This window comes from Urocitellus parryii, chromosome 5 (genome assembly GCF_045843805.1).
Source record: "Urocitellus parryii isolate mUroPar1 chromosome 5, mUroPar1.hap1, whole genome shotgun sequence".
NCBI classification, from domain to species: Eukaryota; Metazoa; Chordata; class Mammalia; order Rodentia; family Sciuridae; genus Urocitellus; species Urocitellus parryii.
Window position 1 is genome coordinate 45,585,614 of NC_135535.1, and position 17,995 is coordinate 45,603,608.

The 17,995-nt window shown below is 37.5% G+C and overlaps 1 protein-coding gene and 1 pseudogene across 3 annotated transcripts in view; both read right to left on the reverse strand.

Annotated features, from left to right (window-relative positions):
• Positions 1 to 17,995, reverse strand: part of Lgr5 (leucine rich repeat containing G protein-coupled receptor 5) — a 123,034-nt gene that overhangs the window by 39,240 nt on the left and 65,799 nt on the right. For all 3 annotated transcript variants that reach the window (XM_026386658.2, XM_026386657.2, XM_026386656.2), the window contains exons 3-4: positions 13,607 to 13,678; positions 2,774 to 2,845 (exon numbers count right to left, since the gene is read on the reverse strand). In XM_026386658.2, coding sequence (XP_026242443.1) covers positions 2,774 to 2,845; positions 13,607 to 13,678 — 144 coding nt within the window. The remainder of the gene's footprint in view (positions 1 to 2,773; positions 2,846 to 13,606; positions 13,679 to 17,995) is intronic.
• On the reverse strand, positions 10,731 to 11,748 carry LOC113181212 (securin pseudogene; annotated as a pseudogene).

The window sequence follows — 17,995 nt, forward strand, 5'->3', positions numbered from 1 at the left end:
AAAGAAGCTGGCTTCAGTGGCACATGCCTATAATCCCAGTGGCTTGGGAGGCTGAGGCAGGAGGGTCGTGAGTTCAAAGCCAGCTTCAGTAACTTGGTGAGGCCCTGATTAACTTGGTAAGGTCTGTCTCCAAGTAAAATATAAAAAAAGGCTGAGGATATGGCTCAGTGATTCAATGTTTGTTTTACAAAAACATAATAAAATAAAAAAAGAAAGAAAAAATGGTTGATTTTTGGGTCTATTCTCAGAAATTCTGATTTTTAATTATTATGGGTTGTGGCCTAGGCTTTTGAACTCTCTAGATGATTATTTGCAGCTGACATTGAGTATCATCACTAGAGAAATTACAAGGCTAGCCATGCATAATAGACCCTGTTGAGTGTGGAGTGCTTGTGAGGGTGCAAATGTATAATATAAAAAAAATAAATAAAGTAGGGGAAAAAGAATGAATTCATGAAAGTGGAAAAAAAAAGAGATGCCCTGTTAATAAAAAGGCAAAGTGGTAATCTACTGGTGGGCTCTAGTCCAAGAAGAGAAGATTCACTTAATGGAGGCTTCTGGATTAGCACAGAGGATAAAGTATAGCCAGGACATGAATGAAGAATGGTCAAGGGATGCCTGTTTGTAATGACCATTAAGCTAAAAAAACAATAATTTTATATTTCATTATGTTGGAACTGCTTTAAGGAAGCAGAAGAATTATAATTTAAACCTGGGATAACAGAATGACTTTAGAGGGGCTGGCTCAAACCTCCAAACTGGCTTGGTGTGTGCCCAGGACACAGGGCTCACCTCCAGCTAGTACAATACAGTCTGCAGGGCTGGTAGTTAAACCATAGTGTAGGTTTTTTTTTTTTTTTTTTTTTTTTTTTTAAGTACCAGGGATTGAACCCAGGGCTGCTTAGCCCCTCAGCCATATCCCCAGCCCTTTTAAATATTTTATTTAGAAAAAGGGTCTCACTAAGTCACTTAGTGCCTCACTAAGTTGCTTTGAACTAGTGATGCTCCTGCCTCAGCCTCCCAAGCTGATAGGATTATAGGCATGCACCACTGCACCCATCTGTAGAATGCTTTTTGACAAATCTTAATGCTTGTATCAAAGCATCACAAAAAATATCAGTAAGAAAAAATGGCACATCACCTTATCTTGCCAACACCTCCTGCCTTGCACTGTTTGTACTCTGGGCAAGGGGATCCTGAAGAACATGACACAACCCAGTGAGGCCACCCAGCAGTAACTGGGGGCTGAGTGTCTGTCTAGATCCTTCAGTTTAAATGTGCAAAGTGTCATTCTAGAAAATCAGCCCTTGATCTTTCATACAGCGCACATATTTATATTTATTTAGAAGGTTCCGGGATGTAATTCTTTGGGTGAACCAGATACCCAAAGCAAGAGACACCTGGTGAATAGTCAATATCTGGACTGCAAGAAACTAAATCTGAACACTTTTATCAGGGAGGCACCACCCAGTTCAAGTGAACAAAAGATTCATGGTTTTCTCTTTCTCAAAGAGTTCACTTTTATTTGTGATCTTCTTTCAGCTGATAGGGGCTTTTGGTTACAAACTCTTATCCTTCTATCTACTGTCTGCCTCGCAGCTGTTTCCAGATCCTATTGGCCACTGCCATTATCTGCACTTCAGTTTAGCCACGAGATCCCAGAGCCCTTACACAGATAACCCAACTGGAGACTGTTTTGCTTCTCCTTTCCTTCAGGTAAAACCCCGTGCAACAAAAGAGAAGTGATACTGTCCTGTCACTAAGGGGCTCCTGAAAAGGCAACAGTACCATCCCGTGCCACAAAGGGGCCCTTGTGGGCCTGTTTATCTATAGGCTGCTGAAAACCTAGGAAGTCACTTTGTTTGACTGGATTAAAAAGCTTAAAATGATCTCAAGCACAGATTTTCTTTCATTAAAAAAAAAAAAAAGATCAAAGGATCAAAGTATTATCTCCAAATCTCACATGTCCCCTTCTCTTGTGTCACCTCAGTAAAAGGCATTAAGCAAGCTATATGTAGGGTTTCATTAAGGAATTCTTTATCAAAACTTTAAACTACAGTTTGCAATATTCCTTTACCTCTTTTTAATGCATTTATCTCACACAGCATTCAAGAGCAGACAGCAGTATTTTGTTTGACAAATGAGGACCTCCAGTATAAGTAAAATCAGAGCATACATTACACATGTGTATATCAGAAATCATGCAATATATTGTAAACAATTACACATTCTGATGAGAGGAAGATTTTCTGACAAAATAGTTGTGGCATAGACTTGCCAAGTAATCACTGAAACAACTGATCACAACCCAGGTTCCAAAATTTCTCCCTGGCAAGAATATTCCTTTTGTGAATAACTTAATTTTATTTATTCAGTGATTTGAACTTGGCATGTGGGGGGGTGGGTGGGAGGGAAAGTCCTGAGGCAAAAAGTGTGGATTCAGAGTGGGGGACACCAATGCTGCTATAGAGCATATTTGTATGTCTGTTGTTCATGTGGTGTGTGAAGGTATGTATCGTGGGATTCTTTGTGAACATGTTTGTATGTCTGTGGGAAGTTATGGGGATGCTTTGGCAGTAGAGGAACTTTAGGATACACCCATAGATCTTAGTGTTTAGTGAGCATGTGAACAATTGTTGCTCTGATGGACTCTCACTCACAATTTTCTTAGATCTGACCATTAACTAGGGATCAAAGTAAAATTGTCAACTGAAGATGTCAATGCTCCTTCCCAAACCGATCTTGAACATTTTGCAATTGCAGTTATACGTACAGGGATTGGAGGCTTCGCAAATTCTGCAGCGCTTCCGTGGGCACCTGTCTTAGCTGATTGTTCTGCAGCATACTGTATATAAAACAAATAAAAAAAATATTAAAGAAAGTTAATAATTAACATAATTGACCATAAGAGTGCTGTGCATTGTTTCAGGTGTCCGAAAAACAGCAGCACATCAGACAAATTCTACACTCTTTGGGAGCTTAAATTCCCATGGAGAGTGTGGATAATTAAAAGTAAACAAATGAACTGGGCGTGGTGGTGCACACCTGCAATCCCAGCAACAGGAGAGGTTGAGGTAGGAGGATGACAAGTTCGGGGTCAGCCTGGGCAAATGAGTGAGTTCAAAAATATTAAAAGGACTTGGGATGTGGCTCAGTGGCTAATAGGACCTGGGTTCAATTCCCAGGGCCAAAATAAATAAATAAAAATAAATAAAATTACACAAATGAATATATAACGTGAGATAAGAGGAAGTTCTTTGAATAGAAAGTAAAACATGGATTTAGGATAGATGGTAATGGGGTAAGATTTTTATTTGAAAGGTAGTTTAAGAAAGGTGTTTCTGAAGAGAGAATATATGAGTAGAGATCAGAGTGGAGTTGGGAGCACATCATGTGAACATCTGGAGAGAGTTACTGAGCAAGAGGGAAGCACCCTGCAGAGGTCTTGAAACCAGAGCTTGCTTCACTTTAAGGGACTAGCAAAGGATCAATCTGACTGAGGAGGGATGAGTGAGGGCATGAGGCTGGGAGAAAGAAACTGAGACCATCTCATGAAGGACCTACAGGCCATGATAAGATTTTATTTTAAGAGACCTGGTTGGAGGGTTTAATTAGGGAAGTGATGTGATCTGATTTATTTTTTCTTTAAAAAATTTTTTAAACACTTTTTTAGTTGTTGATAGATCTTTATTTTATTTATTTATATGCAGTGCTGAGAATTGAACCCAGTGCCTCACACATGCCAGGCAAGTGCACTACCGATGAGCCCCAAGCCCCAGCCCCTGATTTGTGTTTTTTAAAGGATCACTATGGGGGTTGCATAGACAAAAGAAAAAGCAAACAAGAGTAGGAAACTACTTAAAGACCATCTTCCTTCTTGTGCTTGGCCACATTTTGGTATAAACTGAATTCTTTTTGTGAAGTATTTGTACCTTTGCTTTCCAAGGTTGAACAGATTTTTTTTTGTTGTTGTTTTTTTCAGAACATGGAGACTACCATATGGAAACACCTGGCAACAATGAAATAAAAATACATCATTGCTAGTGGGAAAATAGCATGGAAAAAATCCCATTAGATTCCTTGTATTTTGCTACCTTTTTCATAAATGTTTATAACATAATAATCTTGCAGCACATTTTTTTTTTCTTCAACATTTCATGGTCCATGTAAGCCTGAGGCAGAAGACTATTTTGGGAAAGCAGAAACTTTAAAGAAATATTTCAACTTATTAGGTCACAAACTTATATTTGGATTTCAAAAACAATTTGCCTGGTCTCTCACCTCTACAACTGAAAGTTTATTTTCATGAAATGACTGACTGGGAGTCAACTCCAGGTATGTCTAACTCCAAAGCTTGAGGTATTTCCCACTGCATTCTCTTGAGGAGTACTTGCTGGATGCACAATCTCAGGCCTATGGTGTATAGAATGGTTAAGTGCACGGGTTCTGCCTGACTTCCTCTTCCCTACCATCAGCCCTGTCACCTCAGGGAAATCATCCAATCTCTCCATGCCTCAGTGACCAGGGGGGAGAGACCCACCTAACATGTTTACTGTGAAGATTCAAGGAAGATAATACATAGAACAATACCTGCTGCATGATAAGCATTCAATAAAGGCTGGCAATTTTTATATACTTTAATAAACCTTTCCTTAAAATGAATGACATAGTGGGATTGTACTGGATGTGACAATTCAATCAAGTCAGGCAAAGATAAAACTAACAGTGGCTCTCAAATCCTAGGGTTCACTCATTAGAAGTCTTGTTAAAACAGACTGCTGAGCCCCACCCCCACAATTCCTGGTTAGGTGGTCTGGGTAGGGGTCAGAGAATTTGAAATTCTAACAAGATCCCATGTAATGCTGGTACTGCTGAGCAGGACACCACACTGAGAACCACCTGTGCTATGCTATTTCTAATAGAATACTTCACCTGAGCTTGAAGCTGTACTGGGCTTGGACATATGCCCTATGTTTTGAGTCTTGGGCTATTAAACCCATTTAACCCCTCTGACCTTAGTCTGTATAATGTAAATGATATCTTCCAATCGAAAAGGTGTTTGAGGATTAAAATATGAAAGAATTTATAAAACTACTTATAAAACTTTCATATATACAAATATTTTCTCAGGTACTCATAAGACAGGAAACACAGGAGATCATAAAATTTATGCTTTTCTTACTATGCCTGAGATTCTGTTTTCTAAGAACACAATTGTTATTTATGTTCTACTAAACTCATTTCATTATATTAGACTTGGATTCAGCTAAAATTTCTTAAATCAAGAGTTTCAAATATATTGGTTCATTATGAATAAAGCCGAAATTTAGGGAGAGATCATACTTCTGTAGTTAGGGAATTAGGAGAATTGTAACTCCATATTTTGCATAATTTAACTGAATGCCAAAAGTTTAGATTTCTATGTTATTTTGCACTTTCACAAGAACTTTCAACTCATTATATAATTTTCATTTTACAAAAACATTTTCTAAGTTACTCATTAGTTTCATGATCGATTTAAATGATACATTACATATGATGGGTTTAACTAATGTCTGTACTTTGTAGGTATTATATTACTGGTATAAAGTATGCATTGAATTGTCCTTTTATGCTTTGCTAACAAAACAGTGAAACTTTTAAAATGTGGCTTTTCTAAAATATCTTGAAAACTGGAGTAGAGGATAAGACAGGTTTCCTTAATTGAATAGTTGTAAACTTTCTTGGTTGCTTTATATATTTGCCTTCAGAAAATGGGACTTAAATGAGCATTAGTAATGATAACTTTAAGAGTTACCCCAAGCTATCTCCTAGTGATTAATTTTCAACTACAGCTTCCAGTAAAACACCAAAAATATAACTTTAAAAAAATCAACGAAGCCCTGATCTTTCCCTAAATAAAGAACTTCTGTTTAATTACTTTCAAATGACAAAACAAGAGCAAGTTATCTCTATTATATCCTTATAAGTCTCCAGTGAGTTAATTAGAAAATTCTGTTTTTGTTTAAGATATTTCAGTGGGAGAGAAAACAATTAAAGAGTTTATAGCACTACAGAGTGCAATTAAAACAAAAAGCATTCACATGGTAGCTGATTTCTTTTGCAAATACCCTTTACTGAATACGTGGGATAGAAGCATAATGTAGCATGTCCTGAACATGGGTGTAGGCTATAATTTTATTTTTATCCTTCATATATGGGTAGGAAAAGAAGATGAAACACTTTTTTCTAGAGACAAAGGATGACTTCATAATTTATTAATTTCTTTCCTGAGGATCTTTAAAATATTCAGTATTTTATACAGCTTCCTCATGCATCTATATGTTTTTTATTTTTTATTTTTGTCAACGGAAATAACAACTGGTACAGTGAAGCAGAGGAAGAGTAAACAGCCTGTTGCATAGAGAGTTAGTGACAATCAGTGGCCTGATTCTTAGGTATTCCCTCTGCTTAATTGTCCTTTGTATAGATATCAAGTAACTATCAAAGCTCTAGTCTGGGTCTACATAGGATTGGACGAACTCTTTCCTTTTTCTTTCTTTCTTTCTTTTTTTTTTTAAAGAGAGAGTGAGAGAGGAGAGAGAGAGAGAGTGAGAGAAAATTTTTTTTAATATTTATTTTTTAGTTCTCAGCAGACACAACATCTTTGTTGGTATATGGTGCTGAGGATCGAACCTGGGCCGCACGCATGCCAGGTGAGCGCGCTACCGCTTGAGCCACATCCCCAGCCCGAACTCTTTCCTATAGTTACTTTTATTCATCACTTCTATGTGGCCTTGGTTTTGGTGCTGAGTGGCAGCAGGGTGAGCCATTCCTTGACTGAATGGCTTATACCAAAAATAAACCTTTTTTGAGGATAACCTGCTTCAGAATTCCATTGTATGATGTATTTTGCAATACAGAACCAATGGCTAATTTTTTATTAGGGCCAATATTAACACGGATAATAGTCTTAAAAATTATTAATCTTTTAAATGTCACAGTGATAAGATTTTACATATAAAATACTTCTAGCCAACGACGCTTTTGCCATCTTTATTCTCCATCTTAATAGACTGGATGACTATTACCTTTCTATTCTTTTACCATACACTGTTACTCACGTCAGGGCCCCAAATAAATATTACTTTCATATTATCTTTCTCCTCATGCTGTGATATAATTTATTTCTGTCTCCTACCAGTGACTTTGGAACTTTATAAAACATTTGAGAGACTAATTGGGCATTATGTAAAATTGTGGATGTGTAACCGACGTGATTCTGCAATCTGCATTTGGGGTAAAATTGGGAGTTCATAACCCACTTCAATCTAATGTATGAAATATGATATGTCAAGAGCTTTGTAATGTTGTGAACAACCAATAAAAATTAAAAAAAAAAAAAGAGAGAGCTTCCATGAGGATAGGGACAGATCTATTTCGTTTAGTATTTTATCTCCAGCATTGTTTCTTAACCCTATAGGATCTAATGTTCCTTTTCATAAAAAAGCCTTTTATATGTAAGTGAAATTCATAAAATATAGCCTATCTATGCACATAATTTCAAAAAAATCAATATAATGTACTACCCTAACTGCATTACAAAAGAGGAATATAGAAAAATAATTTGTAGTGTAATGACTTATGTATCACTGTACACATGATGCTTGCATGTGACTATCCTAGAAGACATTTTTATGAACGAGTCAGATACTTGCTTCTACTTTTAATGAATAAGGTCGGTGTGAGCAAAATAACATGATCAGAAGCCATTCTGTGCAAGAAAAGGAACATGTAGTAGACATCTAAAGGGAAACCAGAATAAAAATTATTTAAGATATATAATAACGACCATTCTCACATATTATAAGGGAAAGAAGAAAATAACCTTTATTGAAATAAAGAGAACATGACAAGGCAAATTACACAGGTTGGAGTACAGAACATGAACAAATGACACAAACAGGGAAGGATAGTCTCACAATTGAGTGTTTCTCATAGATACTATGAGTATTGTCAAAATACTTTCCTATTAGGACTAGACAGTGTTGAAATACCACAGAGAACATTTATCCTGTCTGAGAGTTGATAACATGCTGAGGCAAGCATTCATTTGCCAGTACTTCAAAAGGACAGGGAGAGCACATTCCTCCACCTGAAATGGGAAATCGAAGTTGATCTGGAAAAATAAACAGTCACAGAACTGCCTTCATAGAAGCTGGGTGGTAGACGGGGTAAGTAGTGGAAGAGTAATATTTAAAAAACAACAGGTTGCCATGTGCGGTGGCTCACACCTTTAATCTCAGTGGCTTGGGAGGCCGAGGCAGGAGGAATTCTAGTTCAAAGACAGCCTTAGCAAAAGTGAGGTACTAAGCAACTCAGTGAGACCCTGTCTCTAAATAAAATACAAAATAGGGCTGAGGATGTGGCTCAGTGGTTGAGTGCCCCTGAGTTCAATCCCCAGTTAACAACCCCTTCCCACCCCCCGCCAAAAACAAAAGCAACAGGTCACCACCAATTAAATAAATAATTATATCATTTTGTCACAACATAAATTTCATGTGGTTGTACCCCTGATATCTTAAAGTAATGTGAAATATTGACAAAGCAACTTGCTTAATTAAATCCAATGAGATGAGATCCCTGTGTCTTGCTTCTCTGCTAATTTAATAATTATTTCAAAGGAGTTTCACATTTACTTATATTTCTGATTTGTTTTGTGGCTTTTGAGGTAATTCTATTGTACCAACACTATTTTAAACTAAATATGTGATTAGAAGTCCTACAATACAGGAATAGTCAAGAGGTAACAACTCAGTTATTCAATGATTTTGAGAGAATATATTTATTCCACTTAAATTTCCTGTACAAATTATTAGGTTTATGCAGAACTTCTTATAAAATCTTTCAGTATAATCATGAATTCAAGTATTATTGATTTATATTTGGTGTGTTGGGGCAGTGAGAAATCAAATAGGATGTGGGAGAATTCTCTCTACTCTGGGTTATGTGATATTGCAGTATAGTTTACTACATGTCAATCATAAACCAAAGATGCCCCCACAGATTTCCTAAACATGTGGTTACTGCCACAATCACCATATTTAAGAACCATTGCTCTATATGCCAAAATAGTTTCAAGATCTTTTACAGTTTGAGCTCACTCATTGAATGTTAGTCATTAAGGGGCAATGTAAAGAAAAGATCTTGTTCCCCTTGACTTGGATAATGGTCTAGCTAAATTGTAAAGTCTGAAAATGCCATTTCCTTCCTTACATCTTTTCCTTGGCTTATCCATTTATACATAACATGTGGGATTCCTGCAACAAGAATTCTTTCCATCTTTCCAAGCTTTCTCCAAATGTTTCCATCATGTATCTCCTCCTGAATGCTGGAGTACTAACTCTATTGGAGCTACTCCCCATGCCATGTCTTGACTCTGTGCCTCTGTCTCTGAGCATATTGTCCCCTTAGTTGGTCACTTTATTTGGGAGGCTCATTCCAAGTCATGTTACAAAATTCAGCTCCTGGGTAAACTCTCTGGAAAACCTTCTCTCCCAGGAAGTCAAGTCTGAACCACTGGCCTGGATTAAATGAACCACAAAGTTCCCTGGCGCTTGCACCCATTTTTTTTTTTTTTTTTTATACTGGGAATTGAACTCAGGAGCACTCAACTACTGAGCCACATCCCCAGGCCTATTTTGTATTTTATTTAGAGACAGGATCTCACTGAGTTGCTTAGTAACTCACTGTTGCTAAGGCTGGCTTTGAACTCAAAATCCTCCTGTTTCAGCCTACTACGCTGCTGGGATTACAGGCATGTACCACTGTGTCCAGCTTTGAACACATCTTTAGATACATTTTCCCCAAGAATCAGAGGTGATCTGTTTGTCTTGGTCCCACTAGCTTGATTGTACAATCTGTCTCTAGACTGCAAGCTCTTCAAGGGCATCAACCATATTTATTGATCTTTGTGTTTCCAGTAATAATTTGTTTAATGCTACTTTGAGTATCCCACTACCAGCCTTTGCTGACTCCCTGACTATATAGAGGATAGGAAACCTTGATTAATTAGAAGTGGATAAAAGGAAGATTTTCATATCATGCTTCTTTCTTCCTTCCTTTTTTTTTTTTTTTTTTCTTTTTCCTGGTGAAAAGGCACATTTAACTGGTCGGCTTGTGAGAGAACCTTTTTGTTGTTGTTGTTGCTATATAAATATTCAAAGCTGGGAAATTTATAAAGAACAGAGGTTTATTTAAATCTTTTCTTTTTTCTTTTTTTTTCCTGTTAAACAAATGCTTTATTAAAACTAACATACAAAAACTAGAAAGCTCTAAGAAATTTAAATATTCATTGTGGGACACCATATGAGAAATACACGAGGATCTTCTTTGGGCATGGAAGCCAGGGAGGGAGGCCTGGCATTGGGAACTTTCTGTGGCTCTCCCATGGCAATAGATTGCCCAATGCATGTGACCTTTCCCTCTGCTCTGCTAGGAAGGTTCCTCATAGTAGCTCTGGAGATGGACGAAACCCATTGGTAACTGTACAGCCCAGCTTTAACCTTTTTTTGGAAAAGAACATTCTATAGAATCTCTTTGATGTTTCTTGATATAAATAAAGCAGGCACAGGCTCCATTTTGCCCAGAAGCTTGATCTGTCTGATCAGCTTGCCAGCTTGCCCGTCTTGTCCCCGCTTTTGAAACTGCTTTTTCTGTGTTCGGTGGTTTTTTTCTCTGTATTATTTCTCTTAGCTTTTGTTTCTCAGCCAAACCATTCCACCGGAGGGAACTCCATTTCCATTGCCTACACTGGATGTGTTATAGCAAACAGATGGCAATTCCACTTCAACGGTGGACAGAACGCTTGAAGGGGACTGCCACAGTGCCGGGTTCATGGTGGTTTCTTTATAGGTGAAGGGGACCCAGCTGCAATAGTTTTTCAAGTCCTCTCCTGGTCAAGGATCGTTATAGGCACTCCACCCAAGGGGAGGTGTGCAGTCTGGTGCTCTTCCGGTGTCAAAATTCTCAAACTCTAAAAGATTGAAGGGAAAGAAGTTTTCTAGTTCTGGATAGGTGTCATTGGAGGCAGGACAAGAGCTCTTTAGTTTAACAGTCTTCTCGGTCATCTTTTTGAAAGAGAACTTTGGTTTTGTTGGAGGGATCCATTGGTCTTTACTCTCTTTTCTGTAGCTCTGTTGACAGTTCCCACAGCCTCTCTGGCAGTTTTAGGTAAGGCTGGTGGAGCATCAAGCATCTTGCCACCATGTGATGTTGAACCCTGAGATCTCCCAACTAAGGTTGGGTCCAGGTCCAGGTCCCTGCTTTAGCCCATCCTCAGGAGCCACAAGGGCACATGGTTCTCCATTTTCCTTATCAACAAAGATCAGAGTAGCCCTTCTGGATTTCTCTCCAGTTGCACCTATGCCTCTTCTCCATAAGGTTCAAGATTGGTGGTCTCATCTCTTGAGCCTCTGCTGAGGGCCTAGGGAAGGATGGCATCATAATGGCAGGAGTAGGTGCCAGAGCAATCACATGGTGACACAGGAAGCAAGAGAGCTTCAGGGAGGCTGGGCTTGCCTTTTTTGTTTTTGTTTTTAAATGGCTATCCTGGGAACTAAATAGGGTCCTGGTGAGAACTACATCAATCCTTCTGAAAATTTCACTCCTAATGAAGCAAAAACCATTCACCAGGCCCCACCTTTTTTTTTAGGCCCCCACCTTTTAAAGATTCTCCTACCTTAACACCACCACACAAGGATCCAGCATCTAGCACATGAATGTTTAGAGGACAAACTCAAACCATATCCAAACCATAGTATCTGTGGTTTTTTATTTCTCAATCAGACTAAACCAATGTTCTCTGGGGTATTCAGGCAAATGCACCATAGGGAGCAAAAAGTGTATGCATAAGCACTCTGGGTAAACAAAGCCTGTTTGCAGGTGGATGCCTGTTTCAGATATGAAAACATCTTTTTGTTTTCATGTACAATAGCTATTCCAGTAATAAACACATAGCATTGGATTAGTATCATACAAAATTAACAGAATATTGACAAGTCTGGAGCTTTCTTGTTCTCTTTATATCATGGATATGAATCACTCATTTCACAAAAATTTATTGAGTGTCTGCTATGAGTCAGGTACGGCTGTAGAAGCTGGGAGTATACTAGTGACCAAGACAGATCATGTCTCCATAATCACATACCTTTTGTGTATTGTGGGAAATAGTCAATAGAGATATGGTACAATTAGAAATCTATGATGGCATAACTAGAAAATTTAATAATGTTGTGATGGAAAAAATCTGAGTAATTCAAACATGAGAAGAATTTTAAGTGATATTTCTATGTAATTAAAATAGTTTACATAATTCATATGCATTCACATAATATATTCATATTTCCAATATAACTATGATGGCTGGAGATACACTCACACATACACATAAACTAGCTCATACACACACTATAAATTTTGTTAAAAAATCACTTTAGTTGTCTTATCTAAACTTGGTTTTCAAGATGTATTTTGAATAGTTTCAAATATTTTGCTGGGTTCCTGGAGATATGAGCACATTGGTCCTAATGCTACAATTCAGAATCATATTATGAGATGGATTAGCATTAACGTTTGGCAATATGACAACTTAAAAATATTTCTTCTTAATAGCAAAAATGATCTAAACTGAGAAAGGAAAGCAAACCACATCACCTAAGCAGACCAACTAATAGTTCTACTATTGAATTTAATTTTTAACAAAATATTAAATTGAATTAAAGTACTTTTGTAAACCTTCATACTTCAGGCAACTGAAATGCAATTTTCAGTAAGCAGACATAATGCTTTTTAAGAGGCAAAAATTTTAATCTCAAAGAAAAAATAAAATCAGGATTTTTTTTTTCTGAGATGAAATTTTTCCTAGAATGACTTTCAATTTGCACTATTGATTTTTTCTATGTAGGTGTTGCTACACAGAAAAAAACCTGAAAGAAATGAAAGAATAGGTAATAGAAGAAATAAGTATTCAAAAATATGATTTTTTTCCCCCTTAGGAAACCAATTGGGAAGTTGGACGTTAATAAGAAAACTACATTTATAATTTTCAATGATTTAAGATTTCTTAATTAAACAATGCCTACATTTGCTATGCACTAGGATTTCACATATCCACTCACAAGTAGAACACAAACTTGGTAGTTTTTAGTGGGTTTTTATTCAGAGCATCATAAGGAAACAACCTTCAAATTGGTTTGAAGCTTCGATCTTATGTCAGCATCATAGCAATTTATTCAGTGATCAAGATCATATGAGTCACATTCCCAACTTTATAAAACAGAGGGAAAGATAAATATTCATTTAAAAGCTTGACTTGGTAAGGTACTTACTTAGCAGCAAACAATTTGAGATATTAAAGTTAGAAAGAGAGATGCAAATTTTATTTTTCGCACACAAATTTAGCCAAATGTAGTATAGTTCTATGGCACCAGTGAAGGAAGAGTTGACTTTAAATGAATTCTCTGAAGCATCCTGGTAGCCTATTAGAGGGAGTCAATCTTTACAAGTTAATCAGCAGCCATTTGACACTATAATCAGAAATACATCCATTAATACTTGGTTTACTTACAGAACTTTAAGACTGTAAAGGCCAGCGAATGCTCCCTTGGGAATGTATGTCAGAGCGTTTCCGGCAAGACGTCTGTGGGTTTCAATGGAGAGGAAAGAGAGTGAGCAGAGCTCTCTTCATGTGGAATTCATTTAGTTGTTAAAAAATGCAGTACATCTATGTTCAAACCACAAATGCCAAAACAATTGTAAAGAACCTTGTTTTTTTTATATATGGTAAGAAATTTCTATAAATTTTAAATCCAAATATTGGCAGAAGGGCTTAAGGAAAAAATGTAATACATTATCTATTTTACAATAAATCGTTTAATAGCTTACAGTATGCATGTGTATACATATATTTGTATGTATCCTTCCTTTAAACAATTTCAAACCAAAGTTATTATCATATAATAATTTGCAAAAACTTATAATGTTAAAATATGACCATCACATAATTTTTACTATTCTTTATAATGGTGAATAAAATAGTCAAACATAAGACTATTTCAGTTGCAATTATACCACATAATACCCAACGTTCTTATTAAGCTTGTAAAATATGAATGCATACCCTCACAATCAATTTTTTTCTAAACCTCCAGAAATTAATTTAATTTAACATGTTTTAATTGAGCAATGCCTTACAAAATTATAACAAAGAGTTTAGAATGGAAGACATTAACACATTAACGTGGCTTTATTTAATGGAAAGTTTTGCCATTCACTGATAACATTTTAAAAGCTTGCGTTATGATACTTTTCTAAGTGGAAAACAGTCCAGGTAGGAAAATACACAAAAAGTTCAATAAGGCATGTAGCTCAAGTATCTGGTTCAGTACTTACTCAACATCTCAGAGTCATATCCTGGGATGTTAGACTGTCCCACAAAACAAGAGAACAACCATGTGACTCAGAGGAGCACAAAATCTTTTAAGGAATGGATAACATCCTAGGATGGTGGTTAGAAATGAAAATCAAGACACCCCAGGCTTTTATGATGGAAATGGGGGATAGGGATAAGGGTAGAGTTGGTCCATTTGACTAGTGCTTTTTATGAAGGGCCTAAAAGCCTCAAATGTATACTTTAAAAAAAAATTCATTCATTCATTCTTTCTTTGTTTCGCTCTCTCTCTTGCTCTCACTTACTCTCTTTCTTTCCCAGTACTAGAGACTGAATCCAGGGTGCTCTACCACTGAACTACACCCCCAGCTCTTCCTTTATTTTTTATTGAGACAGGGTCTCATTAAGTCGATCAAACGGACCTTGAACTTATGATCCTCCTGCCTCAGCCTCCCATATACTTTTGATATTATCTTCAAAGCGTAGATAATTCAGTTGCCAAGATTCACTGACTTGACTGAAGTAAGCCATCCTCTCTACAGCCACTGATAAAAGACTGACCATAAGTGAATATTTAAATAAATGCTTTAATTATCTCATGAGTAGAACCTCTGCAAAGCATTAGTATTAAAAGCATTAATTGCTCAATTCAAATTAAACTAACATTGTATCTACCATGATTATGTAATCCTGATTTTTAAAAAAAGATCAATAACATGAGAAAGGACTTAGATCTCTCTGAGAAGTTCTGCCTATCTTGCATCTTCAGCACTGTTACTTTGTGTGTTAAGTTATTAATATTTCTGCACTTCATTTTCTTCCTAATTATATGAAGATGGCTTCTTAGGTCCCTCCACAGCTCCCCTACCTTCTTGTGGTTATTTGTGTTTGTGCCTGGTTTTCCTTCCCTTAACAGAGGTAATCTCTTAGAAGGATTAGAGAGCTCTTATACTGTATTCCTCCTGCCTTGCTCATGAAATGTAAAGAATTTTTTTCAAACAAAAAAATTAGGGGCTCAGTATAGAATTAAGAATAAAAACATAGAGTCTCCTCTATGTCAAAGAGAATACCTTGTCAGAAGTATTGTTTTCCACAACTTTTGTTTCCAACTATATTTGTGAGAATGGATTGTGGGGAAGAAATTTGCTTCTTCCTGTCCATGGTCAGATCGTCGGAGAGCTACTAGTCTAACCATGGCAGGCATTCAATAAATATATGTCAATAACTCATCATTCAGCTTAATATTGACTGAGGTGATTTCAGTAGTGTTTTAGTTATTTATTTTTTATTTCCTACAAAGTTGTCTTATAAGAAAACACGCTGACCTTCTATCAGTTCTATCCCTGTTCTGTCTCTCCCTACTCCCACTCACTCTATATTCACTGATGGTCTTTATATGGCCTAATCTGATCTTACTGCTACCCCATTCAAAAACCCTTTAGCCATTTCCAATACAGAATAAAAGAAATGGAAAGAAGTCCTCAGCTTCTTTCTCCACAACTCCCTTTATGCTAGAGCTGAATCAGATCTTGAGATTTGCTCTTCTTAGAACTCCACTCTTGGGGCTGGGGATGTGGCTCAAGCGGTAGCGCGCTCGCCTGGCATGCGTGCGGCCCGGGTTCGATCCTCAGCACCACAAACAAACAAAGATGTTGTGTCCGCCAAGAACTAAAAATAAATAAATATTTAAAAAAAAAAAAAAAGAACTCCACTCTTTCCCATCTAGCTCTTTGCTCCATCCAAAATGTGCTCCTTCCCATACCTCAAAACAACCTCATTTCTGAGGATTCCAATCCCTTGACTTTGAACACCTTTGGTAGTGCTTTGTGCCTGGATTATGGATTTTATAGTCTACCTTGTGTTATGGTATGTGGCTGTCTTGTAATACATAAAACACAGGGATTGTCTTTGTATCTATTATAGAGCCTTGAACAGCATCTGAAACACAGTAGATTGCCTCATAGTACTCAACTAATCACTATCCCCCAGTGTCCTTCTTCCTCTTCTTCTAGAATAATTTTCTGTTCCCAGTGTTTTAGCTGAGTACTTGGCCACCCAGCCAGATTCTTAGTTTCGGGTCTATATTGCACTAGGACATGGTTACTTAACTAAGTTTGAGTGTGATCAAAAGCACTATGTGAAGTTTATGTGTCACCTCCTTAAAAGGAAGCTATTTTCCTCCAATATCCTTTATTCCCCCTTTCTTGCAGATGTGATACTGGCGAGACAGCCTCAGCATGTGGAGATCATTTCATGGAAGGCAAAAGAACAACAAAAAATTCGCCAGTCACCTGGGCCCCTGGATGACTTTGTGAAACCAAATTGCCCCGTAGCCCTGCAGTCTGTTTTGGATGAATAGCTGAATCAGTATGGGTTCCTGTTATCTTCTGCAAACAAGTTGATGACTGAAGGATTACTGAACTGGCAAGGCTGTATCACACCTGCCTAGATACTGGCCTCAAGGAATCATGTTTGCAAAGCTGCTCCAATCTTCAGCATTCACTGTCTTTGCTTTATGTTCCTTTCATCTGTGCACTGTTAGCTGGCAGTTGACACACCTGGACTGTCACAGGCAGTGCATGCTGCTGTTTCCTAACAGCCACTCTAAGTAGGGAAGAAATGTATTTAATCATTTGTTCATGCTCTCTTTTTCTATGCTACATGCATTTCTGGAGGGTCTGCTCTGTGCTACCACTGCTTAGGGTCAGTGATAAAGCAGTGAAATCCAGACTGCCAAAGTCCTGATCTCATGGAGTTTTCAGTCTAATGTGGGGAGAAAGTCATGAAATAAAAAGATAAATGGATAATAAAACATGAGAAATGTTCCAAATTAAGAAAAATCAAGGTAGCCAGGCATGGTGGCACATGCCTGCAATCCCAGTGGCTTTGTAGGCTGAGGCAGGAGAATTGCAAATTTGGGGCCAGCCTCAAAAACTTAGCAAGGCCCTAGGAAATTCAGAGGGACCCTGTCTCAAAAAAAAAAAAAGAGAGAAAAGAATAAAAAATAAAAGATCTGGGGATGTACTGGGGATGTAGCTCAGTAGTAAAGCATCCCTGGATCAATCCCTAGTACCAAAAGGGGAAAAAAAAATCAAGGCAAAGGTTTAGGAATTGATGATTGTGGTCATTTCAAGCAAGACGGGAAACACCTCTGCTAAGAGTTTATTTCAACAGAAGTCTGAGCCACTCAGGTGGATATGAAGAGAACAGTAGAACAAAAACCCTGAGGTGGAGTGTGCCTGGTGTCGTCAGGAACCAGTAAGGAGGCTAGCATGGCTGCTGTGGATGGCCAAGGAGGAGGATGGCAGGAGGGAAGGTCAGAGAGGTGTCCAGGGCCACTCTATGCAAGACTTTGGGGACCCCAACAAGGACTTCAAGCCAGAAAGCAATGAGATCTGTTTTGCAAATGCCCTTCTGGTGGAACCCTTTAAAGGGAACATTAGACTATGGGGACAAGAGTGGAAACATATCACCAAGTAACTAGAGTATTCAGACAGGAGATCTTGGTGTAGGGCAGCAGTGGTAGAGGTCGTGAGAAGTGTCAGAATTTGGTATAGAAGAAAAATC